Here is an 18,441-nt window from a genome sequence, read left to right on the forward strand (position 1 = left end):
GGCAGTCATACCTGCTCGGGTCCGGCAATTTTCCCACCCAGAAAGTAAGCTGCGAGCGTGACCAGAAGAGCAGACCTCTCTATAAACACACTGGATGCCAGTATAACACTCTTCAGGTAAGCCACGTGCAATAGTTTGTGAACTTCAGATCTGCAAGCAACACACAACTGTATGTAGAGTTTCCGTCTCGTTGTATGTGAGAGAAAGAAACTTAATCTTATGGAGATAAGAAATGTAAGAAACCGTTGGCCTTCATGCCTCCATCAAGCGGTACTGTATCCATATTGTCAGCGATTGGCAGCTTCAAGATGTCTTAAAACAATTGGCGGTGCGATGTGACGTGGAAATCGAGAACAGCCCTCTCTGTGATCGGAAATGGCACATGTGCGACATTTCCCTTCATTTTGATATCTAACAAGAGGTTTGAAGGCTTTCATAGAAACGTTGACTGAAAACCCGTAGTCAAAGAGTTTGGAGTGTCGTTAATCCTTACCACATGAAGGATGATGCTGGGAAACTTCAGCATTAAACATGAAAGGGGGGCGGGGGCGGAGTGGGCGTCCAACCTCTCCCTAATTGGGAAACACGCTCGGTGGCCGGTGGTCACTTTTGTTGGGCACTTTCATAATGTTCCTGTAAAGAGACAGTCGTTCACTGATTCCTATGCACCGATGTGACAGGCAACCATTTCAATGACCCTGAGCTAAGTGGTGGTATGTAGTTGAACTAGCACCTGCTGTCCATAGGCAGAATCTAAAGGATATCGAAAGAGATTCCTGCGACACTGACGCCTATGAATCCGTGAATCGCTGTCTCGCTACATGAACACTTTTAAAGTGCTGAACGAAGGTATGAGGGTGTTCTCGAACTGGAGGGTCTCAGGGGCGCCCTTTGCCGTTTTCATCATGCACGTGTCAATGTTGCACCCCAACAGGGCGCGAAAAAGAGGATCGAGAAAGCATAAACGCCGCTCGCTGTTTCTCGTCGAATGGTTTTGAAAGGTCCCTGGTTGTTTCATCCTGCCTACCAGAGCAAAAATTGCGGTTGTCCTACATACCAAATGGGTGAGATCGCGTCCATTGGAGTTGCAGCCCCAAAGTGTCCTTAAAGAATGGCTGAATTGTCTGGTGGTGTCAAAGACTGTTGTGACCGTCGGCCTGTTTGCTCATCGCACTGCGAACTGTCGTTTCCGAATGCAGAAAGTGTGGGAATCAACGCCACTAGGGATCCGTTGCTTTCATTATCGCCGTTTATGCCAGCGCTTGAAGCCTATTCGTGTCGATTCTGAGCTCCGGTGTGTCTGAACTGTTTTCTTTGTCCACCCATAAGAGAACCGCGTGGTTTCAACGCTGGGCGTTTCGTTCCTGACCTCCATCGCAGAGGCACCAAGAGAAGGGATGAGATATGGGTAAGGAGGGAGGGGCGACAACCTTCCCATCTTGTGACATTCCACTTTGTCGCTGGGGAGAAGTGTGGTGAAATTTGGTTCCAGTCTGACATCATTAACTCATCTTACAACTCACACGAACTTCTGGCCTTTCTTTGGCACGTGTCGGAACATTGCTGTTTGTAGCGTCGCCGTGCCCAAGAGTGACGTCGCAGGGCGCCACGTTTTTGCGCCATTAAGAGGAACACTGTGGGCAGTTTGACCCAAGTTTAAAACTTTAGTGTTGCAATGGGAGATAAATGTGGGGTTACGAAAAAGTGAGCCTTTAATTGTGTTGCACAGTGTAGATTTCTACGAGGTGCAGTGACAGTAATTTCCATTATAGGATACATCATTTTCTTTGTGCTCGGTAGTTCGTCTTTTTCTTCATAGATATAGTGAAAGAAAAGTAAGCTTACTTTTATTTCCAGTTAATCGCAGAATATGTAGTTTTTTTTCTTTAATAACAATTACCAGTTGTCTCAGTTCCACTCATCAGTGGAACTGAGACGGCTGGTAATTGTTACTGTTAGTTTTATCAGTCAGTATTCTCTGAAGCTGATCGACGCCTGGAGCTGTGGAACTTAATTATCGAAGTCAGATGCATTTTCTAGGGCCACAACAATGATTTTATGCTGATAAAGTAATATTCCCAGAGGATTTTTATTTTAAACCCCTAATATCGGCGGATTACCCATACAAAAGCTTAGATACTGGTTTGCAATTCTGAGTCAAACTTATTCATAGCGAAGAGGGGCGCTATAAACGTTGAAAAGTGGATGGCGCAACAGATAATATCAATGCAGTAGTCCACCCCCTGTAGCTGAGTGGTCAGCGCGCCAGAATGTCAATCCTAAGGGCCCGGGTTCGATTCCCGGCTGGGTCGGAGATTTTCTCTGCTCAGGAACTGGATGTTGTCTTGTCCTAATCATCATCATTTCAACCCAATTGACGCGCAAATCGCCGAAGTCGCGTCAAATCGAAAGACTTGCACCAGGCAAACGGTCTACCCGACGGGAGGTCCTAGTCACACGACATCATCATCATCATCATCAATGCAGTGCAGCTACTATAACTGACCGTTTCCCAAACACGCTGTTGTGGTCTACAATTACGGCAGAGGAAAGAGAAGTGTATATTTCGGAGAAAGAGACGTCGCGAAGTTTCAGCTCGCCGCAGCGAGACACATTTCAGAGTACAGGATGGCGCACGCGCCTGCTGCTTCCAACGCTGTGAAGGAGCATGAAGCCCCGAAGGCAGGCGGGCAGCTCCCATCACTGCACCACCCGCAAGGCTTGTTACTCGAACTGTGTAGTAGCTGGGCTCACAGATTCATCTTGGAATAAATAAAACACGTCAGGAGCGGCCTTTAAAACAACTCTGAGAAAATGGTTGTGGCATTTAGTACCTGAGATGTTGTGTCAGCGGCATCTGCTTAGAGGTCCGTGTATAATCTGAAATTCAGACCTTAAGCAACCGTGGACCATCGACTGCTAATACAGTTACTACTGCTTGACTAGTGTATGGGTTCAGATATCGATCCTGCACCTAACAGGTCGAATCCACTCTTACTAAACTTCGCTCTAGTGAAGTAGCACCGATGGCGTGGGAATGTCCCGTTCTACATTCAATGAGTGTGCATTAGTCAGTACATTGGCTATCGCGTCGAGCGGGTCTTATGGGAACGTGATGTGCGCGATAGCGTATAAAATTGTCTAAATTTAATATCAGATTAAATTTCATAATCTGTGTACATATAAAAGGCAATGTCCTGCCTGACTGATTCATCAACGTCAAGCCCAAGTGGGTAAGACAACAACTTGAAATTTGGAGATAGTGTTGACCTTATACTAGAGACATTGTTTAATAAGGGATTATTCGATATTCCCACCTAATGGGGTCAGGAAATGTCCTGACGACTGACTCATCAACGCCAAGCCCTAGCCGCTAAGACAGAAACTTGATATTTGTATATGGTGTTGATCTTATACTGGAGACATCGTTTAAGAAGGCATTACTCGACATTTCGTCTTTAAGGATGTGAAAAAAAAGGAGAAAGGTATTTTGGAAACACGTTATTAAGGCAATTTTGAAGCTACACCTACGAAAATTGATATTTAGTTCCTCGATCAGAAATAAAGAAATACTTGTTTCAGCATTTTTGGAAATTTAAGTGAAAGTTTTTTTGAAAAATAAGTCATTAGTAAAGAACAACCGAAGTATTTTTAAAGCAAAATTTCTCGGTTACAAATAAAAAATACATGTTTTAGGAAACCTGAAACTTTAAATTTGGAGGTGTTGGTTTTATACTGTAGGTATCGTTTCGTAAGGGATTGTTTGAAATTCCATCCCGAAGAAGGTAAAGTAACGGATGTAAGGTTTTTTGAAAATATGTTACTGTTAAGGCAGTTTTGAATCTAGAACTACGAAAATTGGTATTTGAATTCTCGGTCCAAAATAAAGAACGTGTGCTTCAGAAATTTGGTAAATTCAAGCACTAAGGGGGTAAAGTAGCGACTGAAATTTTTTTGAAGAGAAATTGTAATTCAGTTACTAAAGCTACATATGTGAAAATTGGTATTTGGCTTCTCGGTTAGAAATTAAAAAAAAAATGTTTCACTAACCTTCTCGGTTAGATGTAAGGAACTATGTGTTAAGGGATGAGAGTTACTATGAAGATATTAATACAAGAACGCAAAAGTGATGATTAACAAAATCAGTTGCCAGAACCTTTTTTTCTGTCAGTAGTACATTCGGAAAGGACCATGTTTCTATGGATTTAATTAATGCGAAAAACTTAGGTGTTGCAATCTGCGAACAACATAAAAATTCGATTAAAGAAAAGCAAAAAATATCTGTACAAACCATACAATCCCCGTAAGCGAAGCAGCGAGCGCTAAGCTACTTACATAATAAATGGGCGACCCTAAAATACCGAACACCAGTGGCAAACTCAGACAGAACTGTGTTAAGTGAGTGATTGTGACTGTATTGGGCGTGTCATAAGTCCACCTAGGGGCATAGTGCTTGTGCCTGGAGAGCAATAAATCGAGTTTTCCTTAAAACAGTGTTATCATCATTCAACCCTATCATCATTTTTCTAGTGGTTTGGTGCGAACTAGTGATGAGAAACAGTGAACGTTTTGATAGGACTTGTGGTAGTGGGTGCACGATTAGGAACTTTGATAAAGTGGCAAGTCCTCTTGGCCGTAATCCTGCCTTCCTAAGCCGTCATAATTTACAAGGCTTATGCGTCGAACTTTCGACAGCCATACAACTCAAGCATTCCTGGAAGCAGAACATCGGTAGTGTAACTGATTAACTTGCCATGTCTGTGGTTCACAGTCATTTAGAACTTTTTAAACGATGTTCTATCTGCCATTGGCTGTCCAAAGCTTGTTTTCACAACTGTATATCCAGCCTTAAGGCCATTATTAAGTGGTGTACTCTAGACACTAAAAAATAAAGAACAGTGTACAAATAAAATGGTATTAACATGCCTTACATATGTTTGCTGTATATTGCAAATTGTTGGAAATTACATAACACTTACACTGTGCTTCGGCACATGTGAAGCATTAAAATCCTCCGATATGTACAGATGTCATCATCGTATCTGAGCCATATAATTGTAAGAATACAACATTAAACGAGCGCGAGGCTGCGTACATCGTGAAAAGGCTATAAATTACATAAAATATTACAAATGTAGTCATCCTTAACACGAATCCCGGTGAACAGGTGTTCTTGTACACCACTTCCATACTCGTATGATCCAAGGCAGTTGACGCGAAAATACATGCAGAGGTCGTATTTTCTTTGCTCTTGTGAAATATAGAACTTTCGAGCGACAACAATTTTAATCATAGGGCCGTAGTATGATTTTAGGTTTTTTGAACAAAATACGGCTTTGTATGTATGGAGACAGTCATAGGGTACAAAGTGACGAGTTAGGAATTTTATTTACAGCAGAATAACGTAAAAGTGCATATATTATTTGTCCTAAGGGACTTACAGTAGTTTTGCTATTCGTACAAGCATGGCAGTAGTAATCTTTGACATCGCTTTACATGCGTGTACATCGCAAAACCCTTCATCCACCAACTCTCTCCCAAGCAAATATTGGATGGATATGTGCCCCACTATAACTCCCTTCACATCCCTGAATGGCGAGCACTCCGCTTTCTGCATCCGTCCATCTGTGGATCCTTTACCATTTCATCAACTTCCCACCTCTACTCAATCTCGTTGAACAGCTTCTCACAACCTAATTTCTAGTCCTAGTACGTAGCCGCGCCTCTACCGACATATTACACCAACCCTAAGCCTCCACACCATCCACATCCTCTCCGAACAGCCGTTCAACCGTATTCTTCCCCCAGACCACGCAGTCCGTCCAAACTGCCAATTATAAATTCTACTTCATAACTGCTCCCTTTTCGTTCCCTCCATACATTTCCCTACGCCTTATCCCCTTCAGCTATTCATTCCCTACTTCCTTTTTCCCTTTCAAATTATGGCTCCTCTCTTACTAACATCCACTCTTGCTCCACCAAGACCTCGCATCAGTCCCCCTTCTTTACGCCCCCATTCTCGTTCCCTCCTCAGTGCCCAACCTTCTTCCCTTCAGCTACAGACAACCTTCCCCAGCACAGGTCTTTCCAGTTTTAGTGACAGTGGTGTGCTTCTCTACGAGATCAGTGTCTTACATCTTGTTTTAAATGTACTCTCATTGTTTTTCATTTTACCTTTTTATTATTACTGTTTTAAATTCAAAACCAGAAAGCCATGTTCCGTGTATACAAAAACGTTCAACAGTTCCACCTTTAAAAATTTGTATTTCACTTACAAGTATCTCACCTTTATGCTAGCGTTTGTTTCACCTCTGTTGTAATTGTCCCTTGGCTATAAAGTGGGTTGAATGCACAGCTCCAACCTCCGCCCCCATACTGGGCGAGAGGGGACAAAATAACAATAAAAAATAAATAAGGTACACATGCAATTGGTGAAACAATATATTAAGGCCAAAAAATGCTTGCATTTGAATTGATCCAACAGGACAAGCCAAAGTGCAGCACTGCTGACTGAGACAAAAATACGTAACGAGACACTTCTCATTAAATACAAGTCTTTGTATCAACCTACAGCAAGAGAAACACATTGTATGTAAAAGTAATACGTAAATGTAGTCGTGCAGTTCCCTGGTGCTTAGAATGTTAACGAGGGAAGTCCATATGGGATGCCCTTATAAAACTGGTTGAACAGTAGTTTTGGAGAACTGCTAAATTAGATTACATAAGACAAAAACACTCTAAAGATAAAAATAGTAATAGAGTAAACTGTACGAGACTACATGCGATTTTTACTTGTTGTCATATAAAAGAACAAACGTTGTAGGTATCATACATATTATGAAATCAAGCTACGTACGTTTCTGTTCAAGTCGTTAGGGCAATAAACCTAAGTCAAACAAGGTAGAGTATGTATCTTTATGCCCACATTCTTCTGCAGTTAGCACATAAAATAGACCGGAAGTTATCAAAAAATCTTCTGTTCCTTAGATCCAGCAGTATTTTAACCCTTTCAGATCCACTGGCTACAATTATGTACATTAACTTTTACTGTGAAGTAGGTGGAACAGAAATATTTTCCTCAATGGAAACGTGATGCATACTTTTGTGAATGTTCAGTATTTACATCACGCAGAGGTGCTGTGGATCTCTATAAAATAGACTGTGATCGTAGCAGTATGCAGCAGCTTGTGAATGTCAGGATACACAGATGTGGTTGATTATTTATATGAGAAAGCAGACAAGTAGTTGGAGGAGTTTATAGGGAGAGCGGCGTTGTGCTGTATAAAGGCCTGTCGCCTGTCCCAGCGTTTCTTTGTTGTAATGAGATTCCGAACGTGTCGCTGTATTTGCCGATGGCATTGGAGTGTATACCTGTCATGCAACGTATATCCATGTACAGCAATATGAAATGTTACTACTACAATCCTTGTATGAGCACCTAAGCTGCTGTAAGTGCATTAGGACGAATAACATTTGCGCTTTACATCACTATGCTATAAATGCAGTTCATATCTCGTCTCTTTGTGTTGTATGACTGTATCAATACACAGAAAGTTGTGTTTTGTCAAAAAATGTAAAACGGTGCTATTGCACTAAGATCACTATTGTTCTCGCTGGAATGTACTATCTTCGACAATAGAAAATAAAATACGACCTCTGAATGTATCCCCACGCCAACTGCTTCATTTCATATGCAGACAGTGTACAAGAACAGAGATTCATCACGATTTGTGTTAATGGTGTCAATATTTATGTAATTTATGTCATTTTCATGAAGTACGCAACCTTACGCTCGTTTGATGTTGCTGTATTCTTACAGTTACAAAGATCAGGCATTATGATGATATGTCCCTTCGTGTTTCCTTTCCTTCCCCCCCCCCCCCTCCCCTTTTTCTTTCCCATCGTCAGTCCAGGTTCCCCCCGTCTACCCTCGGCTGTGGTATGTCATATTTGCCAACTTTTGGCCGGCCGGAGTGGCCGTGCGTTTCTAGGCGCTGCAGTCTGGAACCGCGCGACCGCTACGGTCGCAGGTTCGAATCCTGCCTCGGGCATGGATGTGTGTGATGTCCTTAGGTTAGTTAGGTTTAATTAGTTCTAAGTTCTAGGCGACTGATGACCTCAGAAGTTAAATCGCATAGTGCTCAGAGCCATTTGAACCATTTGCCAACTTTTTAGTGCAGTGTTCAAGTGAATGTTCAGTGTTGTTCGTCTTTCCAAAGTGTTGCGAATAGAAATCATGCTATCGCTGGGTGTGAATTTTACGTCTCTTGCGAACAGAAACGAGTCTGTCGCCGTGTTTTTTAATTGTCTATTATTTTACCTGTCTGCTTCATATGTACACTCCTGGAAATTGAAATAAGAACACCGTGAATTCATTGTCCCAGGAAGGGGAAACTTTATTGACACATTCCTGGGGTCAGATACATCACATGATCACACTGACAGAACCACAGGCTCATAGACACAGGCAACAGAGCATGCACAATGTCGGCACTAGTACAGTGCATATCCACCTTTCGCAGCAATGCAGGCTGCTATTCTCCCATGGAGACGATCGTAGAGATGCTGGATGTAGTCCTGTGGAACGGCTTGCCATGCCATTTCCACCTGGCGCCTCAGTTGGACCAGCGTTCGTGCTGGACGTGCAGACCGCGTGAGACGACGCTTCATCCAGTCCCAAACATGCTCAATGGGGGACAGATCCGGAGATCTTGCTGGCCAGGGTAGTTGACTTACACCTTCTAGAGCACGTTGGGTGGCACGGGATACATGCGGACGTGCATTGTCCTGTTGGAACAGCAAGTTCCCTTGCCGGTCTAGGAATGGTAGAACGATGGGTTCGATGACGGTTTGGATGTACCGTGCACTATTCAGTGTCCCCTCGACGATCACCAGTGGTGTACGGCCAGTGTAGGAGATCGCTCCCCACACCATGATGCCGGGTGTTGGCCCTGTGTGCCTCGGTCGTATGCAGTCCTGATTGTGGCGCTCACCTGCACGGCGCCAAACACGCATACGACCATCATTGGCACCAAGGCAGAAGCGACTCTCATCGCTGAAGACGACACGTCTCCATTCGTCCCTCCATTCACGCCTGTCGCGACACCACTGGAGGCGGGCTGCACGATGTTGGGGCGTGAGCGGAAGACGGCCTAACGGTGTGCGGGACCGTAGCCCAGCTTCATGGAGACGGTTGCGAATGGTCCTCGCCGATACCCCAGGAGCAACAGTGTCCCTAATTTGCTGGGAAGTGGCGGTGCGGTCCCCTACGGCACTGCGTAGGATCCTACGGTCTTGGCGTGCATCCGTGCGTCGCTGCGGTCCGGTCCCAGGTCGACGGGCACGTGCACCTTCCGCCGACCACTAGCGACAACATCGATGTACTGTGGAGACCTCACGCCCCACGTGTTGAGCGGTACGTCCACCCGGCCTCCCGCATGCCCACTATACGCCCTCGCTCAAAGTCCGTCAACTGCACATACGGTTCACGTCCACGCTGTCGCGGCATGCTACCAGTGTTAAAGACTGCGATGGAGCTCCGTATGCCACGGCAAACTGGCTGACACTGACGGCGGCGGTGCACAAATGCTGCGCAGCTAGCGCCATTCGACGGCCAACACCGCGGTTCCTGGTGTGTCCGCTGTGCCGTGCGTGTGATCATTGCTTGTACTGCCCTCTCGCAGTGTGCGGAGCAAGTATGGTGGGTCTGACACACCGGTGTCAATGTGTTCTTTTTTCCATTTCCAGGAGTGTATTTTCTTAGCATCATCATCCCTTTGTTCTATGTTTTAAGTTCCACGATTTTCCGCGATGTTACCATTTAAGTCTCCGATTTTATCGCCTGTTTTTAATATGTATTATCTTCATCTTTTTAAAACAAATTCTGTAGGTTGAAGAGCGGCATACTAAGCTTCTGCCAGCCCGCCGCCCCCTTCGGGGGGAATCGAAACTCAATAAAGAAAAAAAAAGGATGGTATGTGTACATGTCACAGGATTATAATGTCTGGCATGTACTGAACCATAGTGTAAGTGATGTACTACAACAGTATGTATGACATTTTAGTGATACACTCTGTTCTTTGTTCTTTAGCATATGCAGCACATCACTTGATAATGTCCTTAAGACCGGAATTGTAACTGTGAAAACAAAAATTTTGTAAAGTAATGGTGCATGTAATGCTTTACAAAAAGCATATTAACTGGCAATTTTGTCTGGCGAAAAATGGAGGTTTTTAATCGAGAACATGAACTCACAGAACAACCGACGCTATAATTGTGAAAATCATGAGCTACACCAAGAGCCTCTGCGAGGTGTGTAAACATGTGAGCAGGAAACCATGTATTGTAGTGGTCTGTGGATATCGGAATGCAAACGTTTTTCAGGGAACCAACAGTTATTCATTGGTGGACAGAGTAAGAGCAGACACTGCCAATACGTCTGTAACTGTACTACATGGTGTTTTTCATAACTGAACAACTTTATGTTCAACGTGTCAGTCATACAGAGACTGCAACAGTCAGCTGCTATGCAGATATCGAGCAACAAATAGTATCTGAATTGGTCAGTCGATGCACTGCCGTTATTCTGTAGGATTTCAGTTCGAGTTTCTGTGCAGCTGTTGGAGCGAATGCTACTGACACAGGAGGTGAAGTACAAAATGACGCATTGATTTACTAGGAAATTTTTCCAAGGCCGATCGTAACTAACCTACTTTAAATCTTGGTTAAAACCGATAGTACACTTGTCAGGCAATCCGAAGAACAGCTAAGAGAGTCATGGAGCGATCCGAGCCTGCCGGAGACTTATTCAGCGCCCGGGCGAACGGCACCGTGAGCGCGGCTGTCGGATGTAAAATAAACTGTGCCTCTCGACGGCCGCGTAGCAGTCAGAAAAACTGTGAACGGATGACAAGGGAGTATTGATTCCTTCTTAAATTCATTTACATTTCACGTGAATCAACCTTATTTTTGACATAATCGAATATACGGGTTTTGTAAGTGTAAGACGTAAAAATTTGATAAGTTTCACTGAAATGTGATTTATTTCCTTTATGTCATGTATATATTGCTTTTGTTTCTTCATAAAGTCACTGATTTTCTCATTTTCTATAAGTTTGCATACACTTGTTCAACTTGTTACAAGAAGACTTTTCGAAGCTATGTTATGCACATGCCACGCTCACAACGAGTGTCTAGACCACTTCATATCGCAGACAACCGGGAAAAATTAATTCAGTAGTTTCAATCACAGACTCAGTTTTCTTGCAAAATTCCGAGGTCATTGATAGCATTCTTAGGCGAGATGAATCATTAATTAGAAAGCCAGAAAAATAAATCAATAAATTAACGTAATTAACACAATTTTCCCCAGCCATTGAACATAGTTGAAGGTCCCCTTGCGTGGAAGACCATCGAATGAAGAGGGCAAAGTAATTTATACATTCACCATTTTAATTAATTTAGGATACACAAGTGATGAAATTCTCTAAAGGAATTGCGCCGTTACACTTAATATTTTAAGCTGAAGCCACACCACGTTTCCGGCCGTTGTGGCCTAGCGGTTCTAGGCGCTTTAGTCCGGAACTGCACCCCTGCTACGGTCTGAGGTTCGAATCCTGCCTCGGGCATGGATGTGTGTGGTGTCCTTACGTTAGTTAGGTTTAAGTAATTCTAAGTCAAGGGGACTAATGACCTCACATGTTAAGTCCAACAGAGCTTAGAGCCATTTGAACGACATCACGTTGGAAGTGCAATAATACTTTCCTCATTCAGAGAACAGGAATCCCAACTTGAAAGTCAAAAGACAGCACCGCACCGCCCCTCCGGGCTGAGACTGAAGCAGTGATTCCGCCCCACCCCGGTCTCGTTAGCTAAGGGAACATATTTCCTAACTGTGGAAGCAAAATAGGAGGTGGCGCCTGAGTTTATAAATTGTTTGGCGAGCCGCTCTCCAGTCCGATTCGTTCGCTGATCCGAGGACTGCTTCATTCTGCAGAAAGTGGTAGAGCGGAAGCTACCTCCATTTTTATACGCAAATGTTTCCTTCCATCACCGCAGGAGCAATCTTGCACTAAGACCACACGGTCTCGTCAGCATGATTCGCGATAGGAAGCTTAGAGCAACGACATCGGTTGCCACAGTACTATGACACCGTTTGCACTGCTATTATCCGGCATCACAGTTTGTAAGTAGGCTGTTTATGTTTTCTCTATGTAAGTAGGCTGTTTATGTTTTCTTTATGTAAGTAGGCTGTTTATGTTTTCTTTATGTAAGTAGGCTGTTTATGTTTTCTTATTGGCAACGTTACGTAGCGCTCTATATGAAAATTACACTGAAAACGAACCCTGTCCTTTCCTTTTGTGTTATCCCACTATGTGTTTGTGTACCCTTGTGTATTTGTTTTCTTCCTGTCTCTGTGTACTGTTTCATAGACTTTTTTTTCTCTTCTAGTACTAAGCTACATTCACTATGATGAGGAATACTGTTATCCTCAAATATAATTGGCATTAATAATATGTTATTTACCTTATAAAGATGTTTAGACATTACTTATTCTGTTTTGTTTTAATGCTCATATGTAAAGTTGATGTTTCGAAAGTCATTCTGATCTTTTATGTATGTACTCATGTCATAATTCCTGTAACACTGATGTATATGTTATTTCTATTCTTTTGTAAAGCTTGTACTACAAATGTTATCTGTATTGTTATGTTCTTTAATGATATATTTTGTACTTTGTCATTGTATTCTCATGTTATAATATTGTAATTGACACCAGTTCAGCAAATTAAGTTACTTGTAAGCATTCATTTCACTGCACACATTTCTGTTGGTCAATTATATGAACAATATGTGAGAAGTAGGGACTGTTAGTGTTTGCACGTGTGTTAATAATTCAGCAAGGGACTGGATAACAGCATTGTTGGTTCTAAGGACAATTCCAAAAACTTTGTGAGTGCACAAGTGGCGGTTTATGGACTTGCTATATTCTCCGCAAGACTCTTCGATGGTGAATGTGCACCTGCACAGTCGCAACAGATGGCTGCTGGCCGTCTCTACAAGGACTACAGTGGGTCTACACCTTTGCTGACTCACCAATATCATTATTTCTACAAGGACTGCAGTGGGTCTGCATCCCTGGTGGCCCACCAATACCGTAATCTCTACCAGGACTACAGTAGGTCTACTCTGTGATGACCTACCTACCAATCTTCTTCAAAACGTCGAATGACTCTGCTGTGGGTTTGCTCTGTTGTGGCCCATTACCTGTCAGCATGTCAAGAGTCAGCACTGTCTTTCAGTTGGAAGGACAACACTACTTCTTCAAGACTGCATGGAAATCCACTACTTCCGTGTGCATTGTCTTTTACTGCTCAGACTTTGAAAAAAAAAAAACACTGAAATTTTACTGTGATGAACAATCTGGACTGTCTTTATGGACTGTGAGAAAATTTTAGCTTTTGACCAACATTGTATAAATAAGTGTGTGCATTTGATATCTTTGTTATTGTAATTATGAAAAATTTTTTCAAATCATTACTGGCCACTGCCCAAAACAATTTGTAAAATTTTTTTGGGGAGCATGGGGCTATCTAAGTAGGCTGTTTATGTTTTCTCTATGTAAGTAGGCTGTTTATGTTTTCTTTATGTAAGTAGGCTGTTTATGTTTTCTTTATGTAAGTAGGCTGTTTATGTTTTCTTATTGGCAACGTTACGTAGCGCTCTATATGAAAATCACTGGCTGTGCTGTGTGCAGTCTGTGGCTAGTTTGCATTGTTGTCTGCCATTGTAGTGTTGGGCAGCGGCAGCTGGATGTGAACAGCGCGTAGCGTTGCGCAGTTGGAGGTGAGCCGCCAGCAGTGGTGGATGTGGGGAGAGAAATGGCGGAGTTTTGAAATTTGTAAAAATGGATGTCATGAACTGCTGTATATATTATGACTTTTGATGACTATTAAGGTAAATACATTGTTTGTTCTCTATTAAAATCTTTCATTTGCTAACTATGCCTATCAGTAGTTAGTGCCTTCTGTAGTTTGAATCTTTTATTTTGCTGGCAGTAGTAGCGCTCGCCGTATTGCAGTAGTTTGAGTAACGAAGATTTTTGTGAGGTAAGTTATTTGTGAAAGGTATAGGTTAATGTTAGTCAGGGCCATTCTTTTGTAGGGATTATTGAAAGTAAGATTGTGTTGCGCTAAAAAATATTGTGTGTCAGTTTAAGCACAGTCATGTATAATTTTTCAAAGGGGACGTTTCAAGTTCCACTGATCCTAATGTGGTAAGCATTGTCGTTCGGTCCCTATCCTGTATTTGTACGAGGTGCATTCAAGTTCTAAGGCCTCCGATTTTTTTTCTCCGGACTGGAAAAAGATAGACACATGCGCATTGTTTTAAAATGAGGCCGCATTCATTGTCAATACGTCCCAGAGATGGCAGCACCGTATGGGAGATGGAATTTTACCGCCAGCAGCGAGAATGAGAACTGTTTTAAAAACTTAAAATGGCGACGTTTTCCTTACTTGAACAGCGTGCAATCATTCGTTTTCTGAATTTGCGTGGTGTGAAACCAATTGAAATTCATCGACAGTTGAAGGAGAAATGTGGTGATGGAGTTATGGACGTGTCAAAAGTGCGTTCGTGGGTGCGAAAGTTTAATGAAGGCAGAACATCGTGTTACAACAAACCGAAACAACCTCGGGCTCGCACAAGCCGGTCTGATGACATGATCGAGAAAGTGGAGAGAATTGTTTTGGGGGATCGCCGAATGACTGTTGAACAGATCGCCTCCAGAGTTGGCATTTCTGTGGGATCTGTGCACACAATCCTGCATGACGACCTGAAAATGCGAAAAGTGTCATCCAGGTGGGTGCCACGAATGCTGACGGACGACCACATGGTTGCCAGTGTGGCATGTTGCCAAGCAATGTTGATGCGCAACGACAGCATGAATGGGACTTTCTTTTCGTCGGTTGTGACAATGGATGAGACGTGGATGCCATTTTTCAATCCAGAAACAAAGCACCAGTCAGCTCAATGGAAGCACACAGATTCACCGCCACCAAAAAAATTTCGGGTAACCGCCAGTGCTGAAAAAATGATGGTGTCCATGTTCTGGGACAGCGAGGGCGTAATCCTTACCCATTGCGTTCCAAAGGGCACTACGGTAATAGTTGCATCCTACGAAAATGTTTTGAAGAACAAATTCGTTCCTGAACTGCAACAAAAACGTCCGGGAAGGGCTGCGCATGTGCTGTTTCACCAAGACAATGCACCCGCACATCGAGCTAACGTTACGCAATAGTTTCTTTGCGATAACAACTTTGAAGTGATTCCTCATGCTCCCTACTCACCTGACCTGGCTCCTAGTGACTTTTGGCTTTTTCCAACAATGAAAGACACTCTCCGTGGCCGCACATTCACCAGCCGTGCTGCTATTGCCTCAGCGATTTTGCAGTGGTCAAAACAGACTCCTAAAGAAGCCTTCGCCGCTGCCATGGAATCATGGCGTCAGCGTTGTGAAAAATGTGTACGTCTGCAGGGTGATTACGTCGAGAAGTAACGCCAGTTTCATCGATTTCGGGTGAGTAGTTAATTAGAAAAAAAATCGGAGGCCTTAGAACTTGAATGCACCTCGTAATACGGAATTCATGGCTAGCATTTCTTATTTTCTTGATTCATATCGATTCAACATTATCCGCTCTCTCTAGGGACTGGACGTATAATCGTTTAGTTTTCATTGCATATCGATGTACTTGGTACTTCATTCTTTGTGTTACAGCAGGGTGGCTACTAGTCAAGTCACTCAGAATTGCGACCACATGTTATTAAACATCGTGACAGGGCTACCTAACATTTGTGTCTTTTTCTGCGATATATTCAAAGATAATCTTATTCACTGACTATCTTTGACTGTAACTTTCCCACTATCTCTTTTTCTTCAGTTAAGCTATCAGTTACGTGATGAATAGCCTGTAAAAGAGAAGACGTGTTCAGAGTGCGAGGGCAGAAAACCAAAAGGTGGTTTAGGGGACAATGATAGGTTGTACATTCCTCCATTCCAATCGCCAGACTTTTACAACCTGCACAATTAGATCGTATCTGAAGAAATTTCATAGACGCGAATGAAAGTAATGAATAACTTTGATGTACAGCGACATATCAAAATGAAACAATGAACAAAGGAGTTTCCAAAAAAATTGCTCTGAGCACTATGGGACTTAACTTCTGAGGTCATCAGTCCCCTAGAACTTAGAACTACTTAAACCTAACTAACCTAAGGACGTCACACACATCCATGCCCGCGGCAGGATTCGAACCTGCGACCGTAGCGGCCGCGCGGTTCCAGACTGTAGCGCCTAGAACCGCTCGTCCACCACGGCCGGCAAAGGAGTTTCCATTTACAGTTTAAGGTCTGTAATATTTGCTGAAGCAATGGTCTGCTGGTGCTTTGCTTCTGTTTGTTGTTGTCTGAAATGGTGGTGCTGCCACTTACTTCCTGGCCATGGCCACGAGCTTTGCGAAGGGCTTCTCCCAGGCGTACATCTTGACCACCTGTATACCTTGCACCAGCTCGTTCATCATCCTCATCCTCTCGTCAGTCCGGACGGCCACTCGCTTACGGAATCGCGCTGACAGTCTCCCCATGTACACTGTGAACAAAGCGAGTTACCCACAATAACACTCTATTGCAAGTAGCCACACTAAGCGAATCAGTTTAACTCACTGCCTCATTTCGAGTATTTGAGCTTAATCTAATAGTTCTCAAAATAACCATAATATATGGGGTGGAAATTCTTTGAGACCGTGTCAGATACCATCGACTAAAAAAACTACACAAAATTTAGTAGTCAGAGACAATGATCCAATTGGGACAGAGTTTCGAAATACAGTTACACAGATCATAAAGGTGGAAGAGTAGTACAAGTGGAAGAAAAGTCATTACTTTAAAACACGTAGCAATGTCGTTTCCTTTACAGTTTGTATGGCTGATGTGATGCCTCTGTGTTAGAAATGTGAGTTCAAACTATCATTAAGATGAGAGATGGAAGATGGTTAACTCATCAAATACATAAGAATGATCAGATTAATAGCGTCATACAAATAATTTCAGAAAAAAATCAGAAAGCTAAGCAACAAAAGAAACGCTCCTTCTTCGCTTACTTGCAAACAGACTATCAATGCAGTAGTCTAATATGAGATATCACAAAAACTACGTGGAATTATTCAGAACAAATACTGAGGAGAGTTGTCTCGGCAACTGCAATTATATTACGAGAGTAGGTGTCCGTATGTTTTTTATGGTATGCAAGAACTGCTGGAGTTCTTAGGTTCATGAATTTTAGCTTATCTGTTGTATATTTTAGATCTCTCACCAAGTAAGTTTCATGTTTTTCGGAAGTCAGGGTTACACCTGAATAAAAAATGTTTTTTCAAATGACTACTAACGATGCGACAAAGACAGGGTGTTCGAGAAAGTAATCTAAAAGTTTCTACGGCATAATGATAAGGAATGACGTTGCTCCCAACAGAAATTAAAAGTAACTAAGACAAAGAATACCCTTCCGTTTCAATTCATTTACTATCTTGCTAAGTGTATTGGTGTGCTGAATAAAACTATAAGTTAGGATAGCTCACAAGACTTTCAGAAATCTCACTGATTGCAGTTTTAAACATGACTGTTTCTCAGCAACCATATACAGTTTTCAATCATAGGAATCACACAGCCAACAGGTTACAAATAACTGTTTGGTACCTTGTCCTAGGCTGCGACACCTCTTTTTTAATTAAAAAATATGGATACAAAGTTACCTTTTTCACTAACAATAAGTTGCAAAGCAATCTTGTTCACAATCTCTACAACTCCTCCTAAACACAATTCAGGAATGTATTAAATCACTTGTGTTACGTCTGCCTTTTATTATATAGGACAAACAGGAAGATCTTTTAGTGTCAGGTACAAATAACATTTATTGAGAAAAAGAGACACTGCTCTACACAATTCCACTTTTCAGAATGAGATTTTCACTCTGCAGCGGAGTGTACGCTGATATGAAACTTCCTGGCAGATTAAAACTGTGTGCCCGACCGAGACTCGAACTCGGGACCTTTGCCTTTCGCGGGCAAGTGCTCTACCAACTGAGCTACCGAAGCACGACTCACGTCCGGTACTCACAGCTTTACTTCTGCCAGTACCTCGTCTCCTACCTTCCAAACTTTACAGAAGCTCTCCTGCGAAACTTGCAGAACTAGCACTCCTGAAAGAAAGGATATTGCGGAGACATGGCTTAGCCACAGCCTGGGGATGTTTCCAGAATGAGATTTTCACTCTGCAGCGGAGTGTGCGCTGATATGAAACTTCCTGGCAGATTAAAACTGTGTGCCCGACCGAGACTCGAACTCGGGACCTTTGCCTTTCGCGGGCAAGTGCTCTACCAACTGAGCTAC

At 42.8% G+C, this 18,441-nt stretch overlaps 1 protein-coding gene across 2 annotated transcripts in view; it reads right to left on the minus strand.

Annotated features, from left to right (window-relative positions):
- Positions 1-18,441, minus strand: part of LOC126162480 (ATP-binding cassette sub-family C member 4-like) — a 203,846-nt gene that overhangs the window by 131,791 nt on the left and 53,614 nt on the right. For both annotated transcript variants that reach the window (XM_049919023.1, XM_049919022.1), the window contains exons 7-8: positions 16,490-16,646; positions 12-150 (exon numbers count right to left, since the gene is read on the minus strand). In XM_049919023.1, the coding sequence (XP_049774980.1) occupies positions 12-150; positions 16,490-16,646 (296 nt within the window). The remainder of the gene's footprint in view (positions 1-11; positions 151-16,489; positions 16,647-18,441) is intronic.

Source organism: Schistocerca cancellata, chromosome 2 (assembly GCF_023864275.1).
Source record: "Schistocerca cancellata isolate TAMUIC-IGC-003103 chromosome 2, iqSchCanc2.1, whole genome shotgun sequence".
Classification (NCBI taxonomy): Eukaryota; Metazoa; Arthropoda; class Insecta; order Orthoptera; family Acrididae; genus Schistocerca; species Schistocerca cancellata.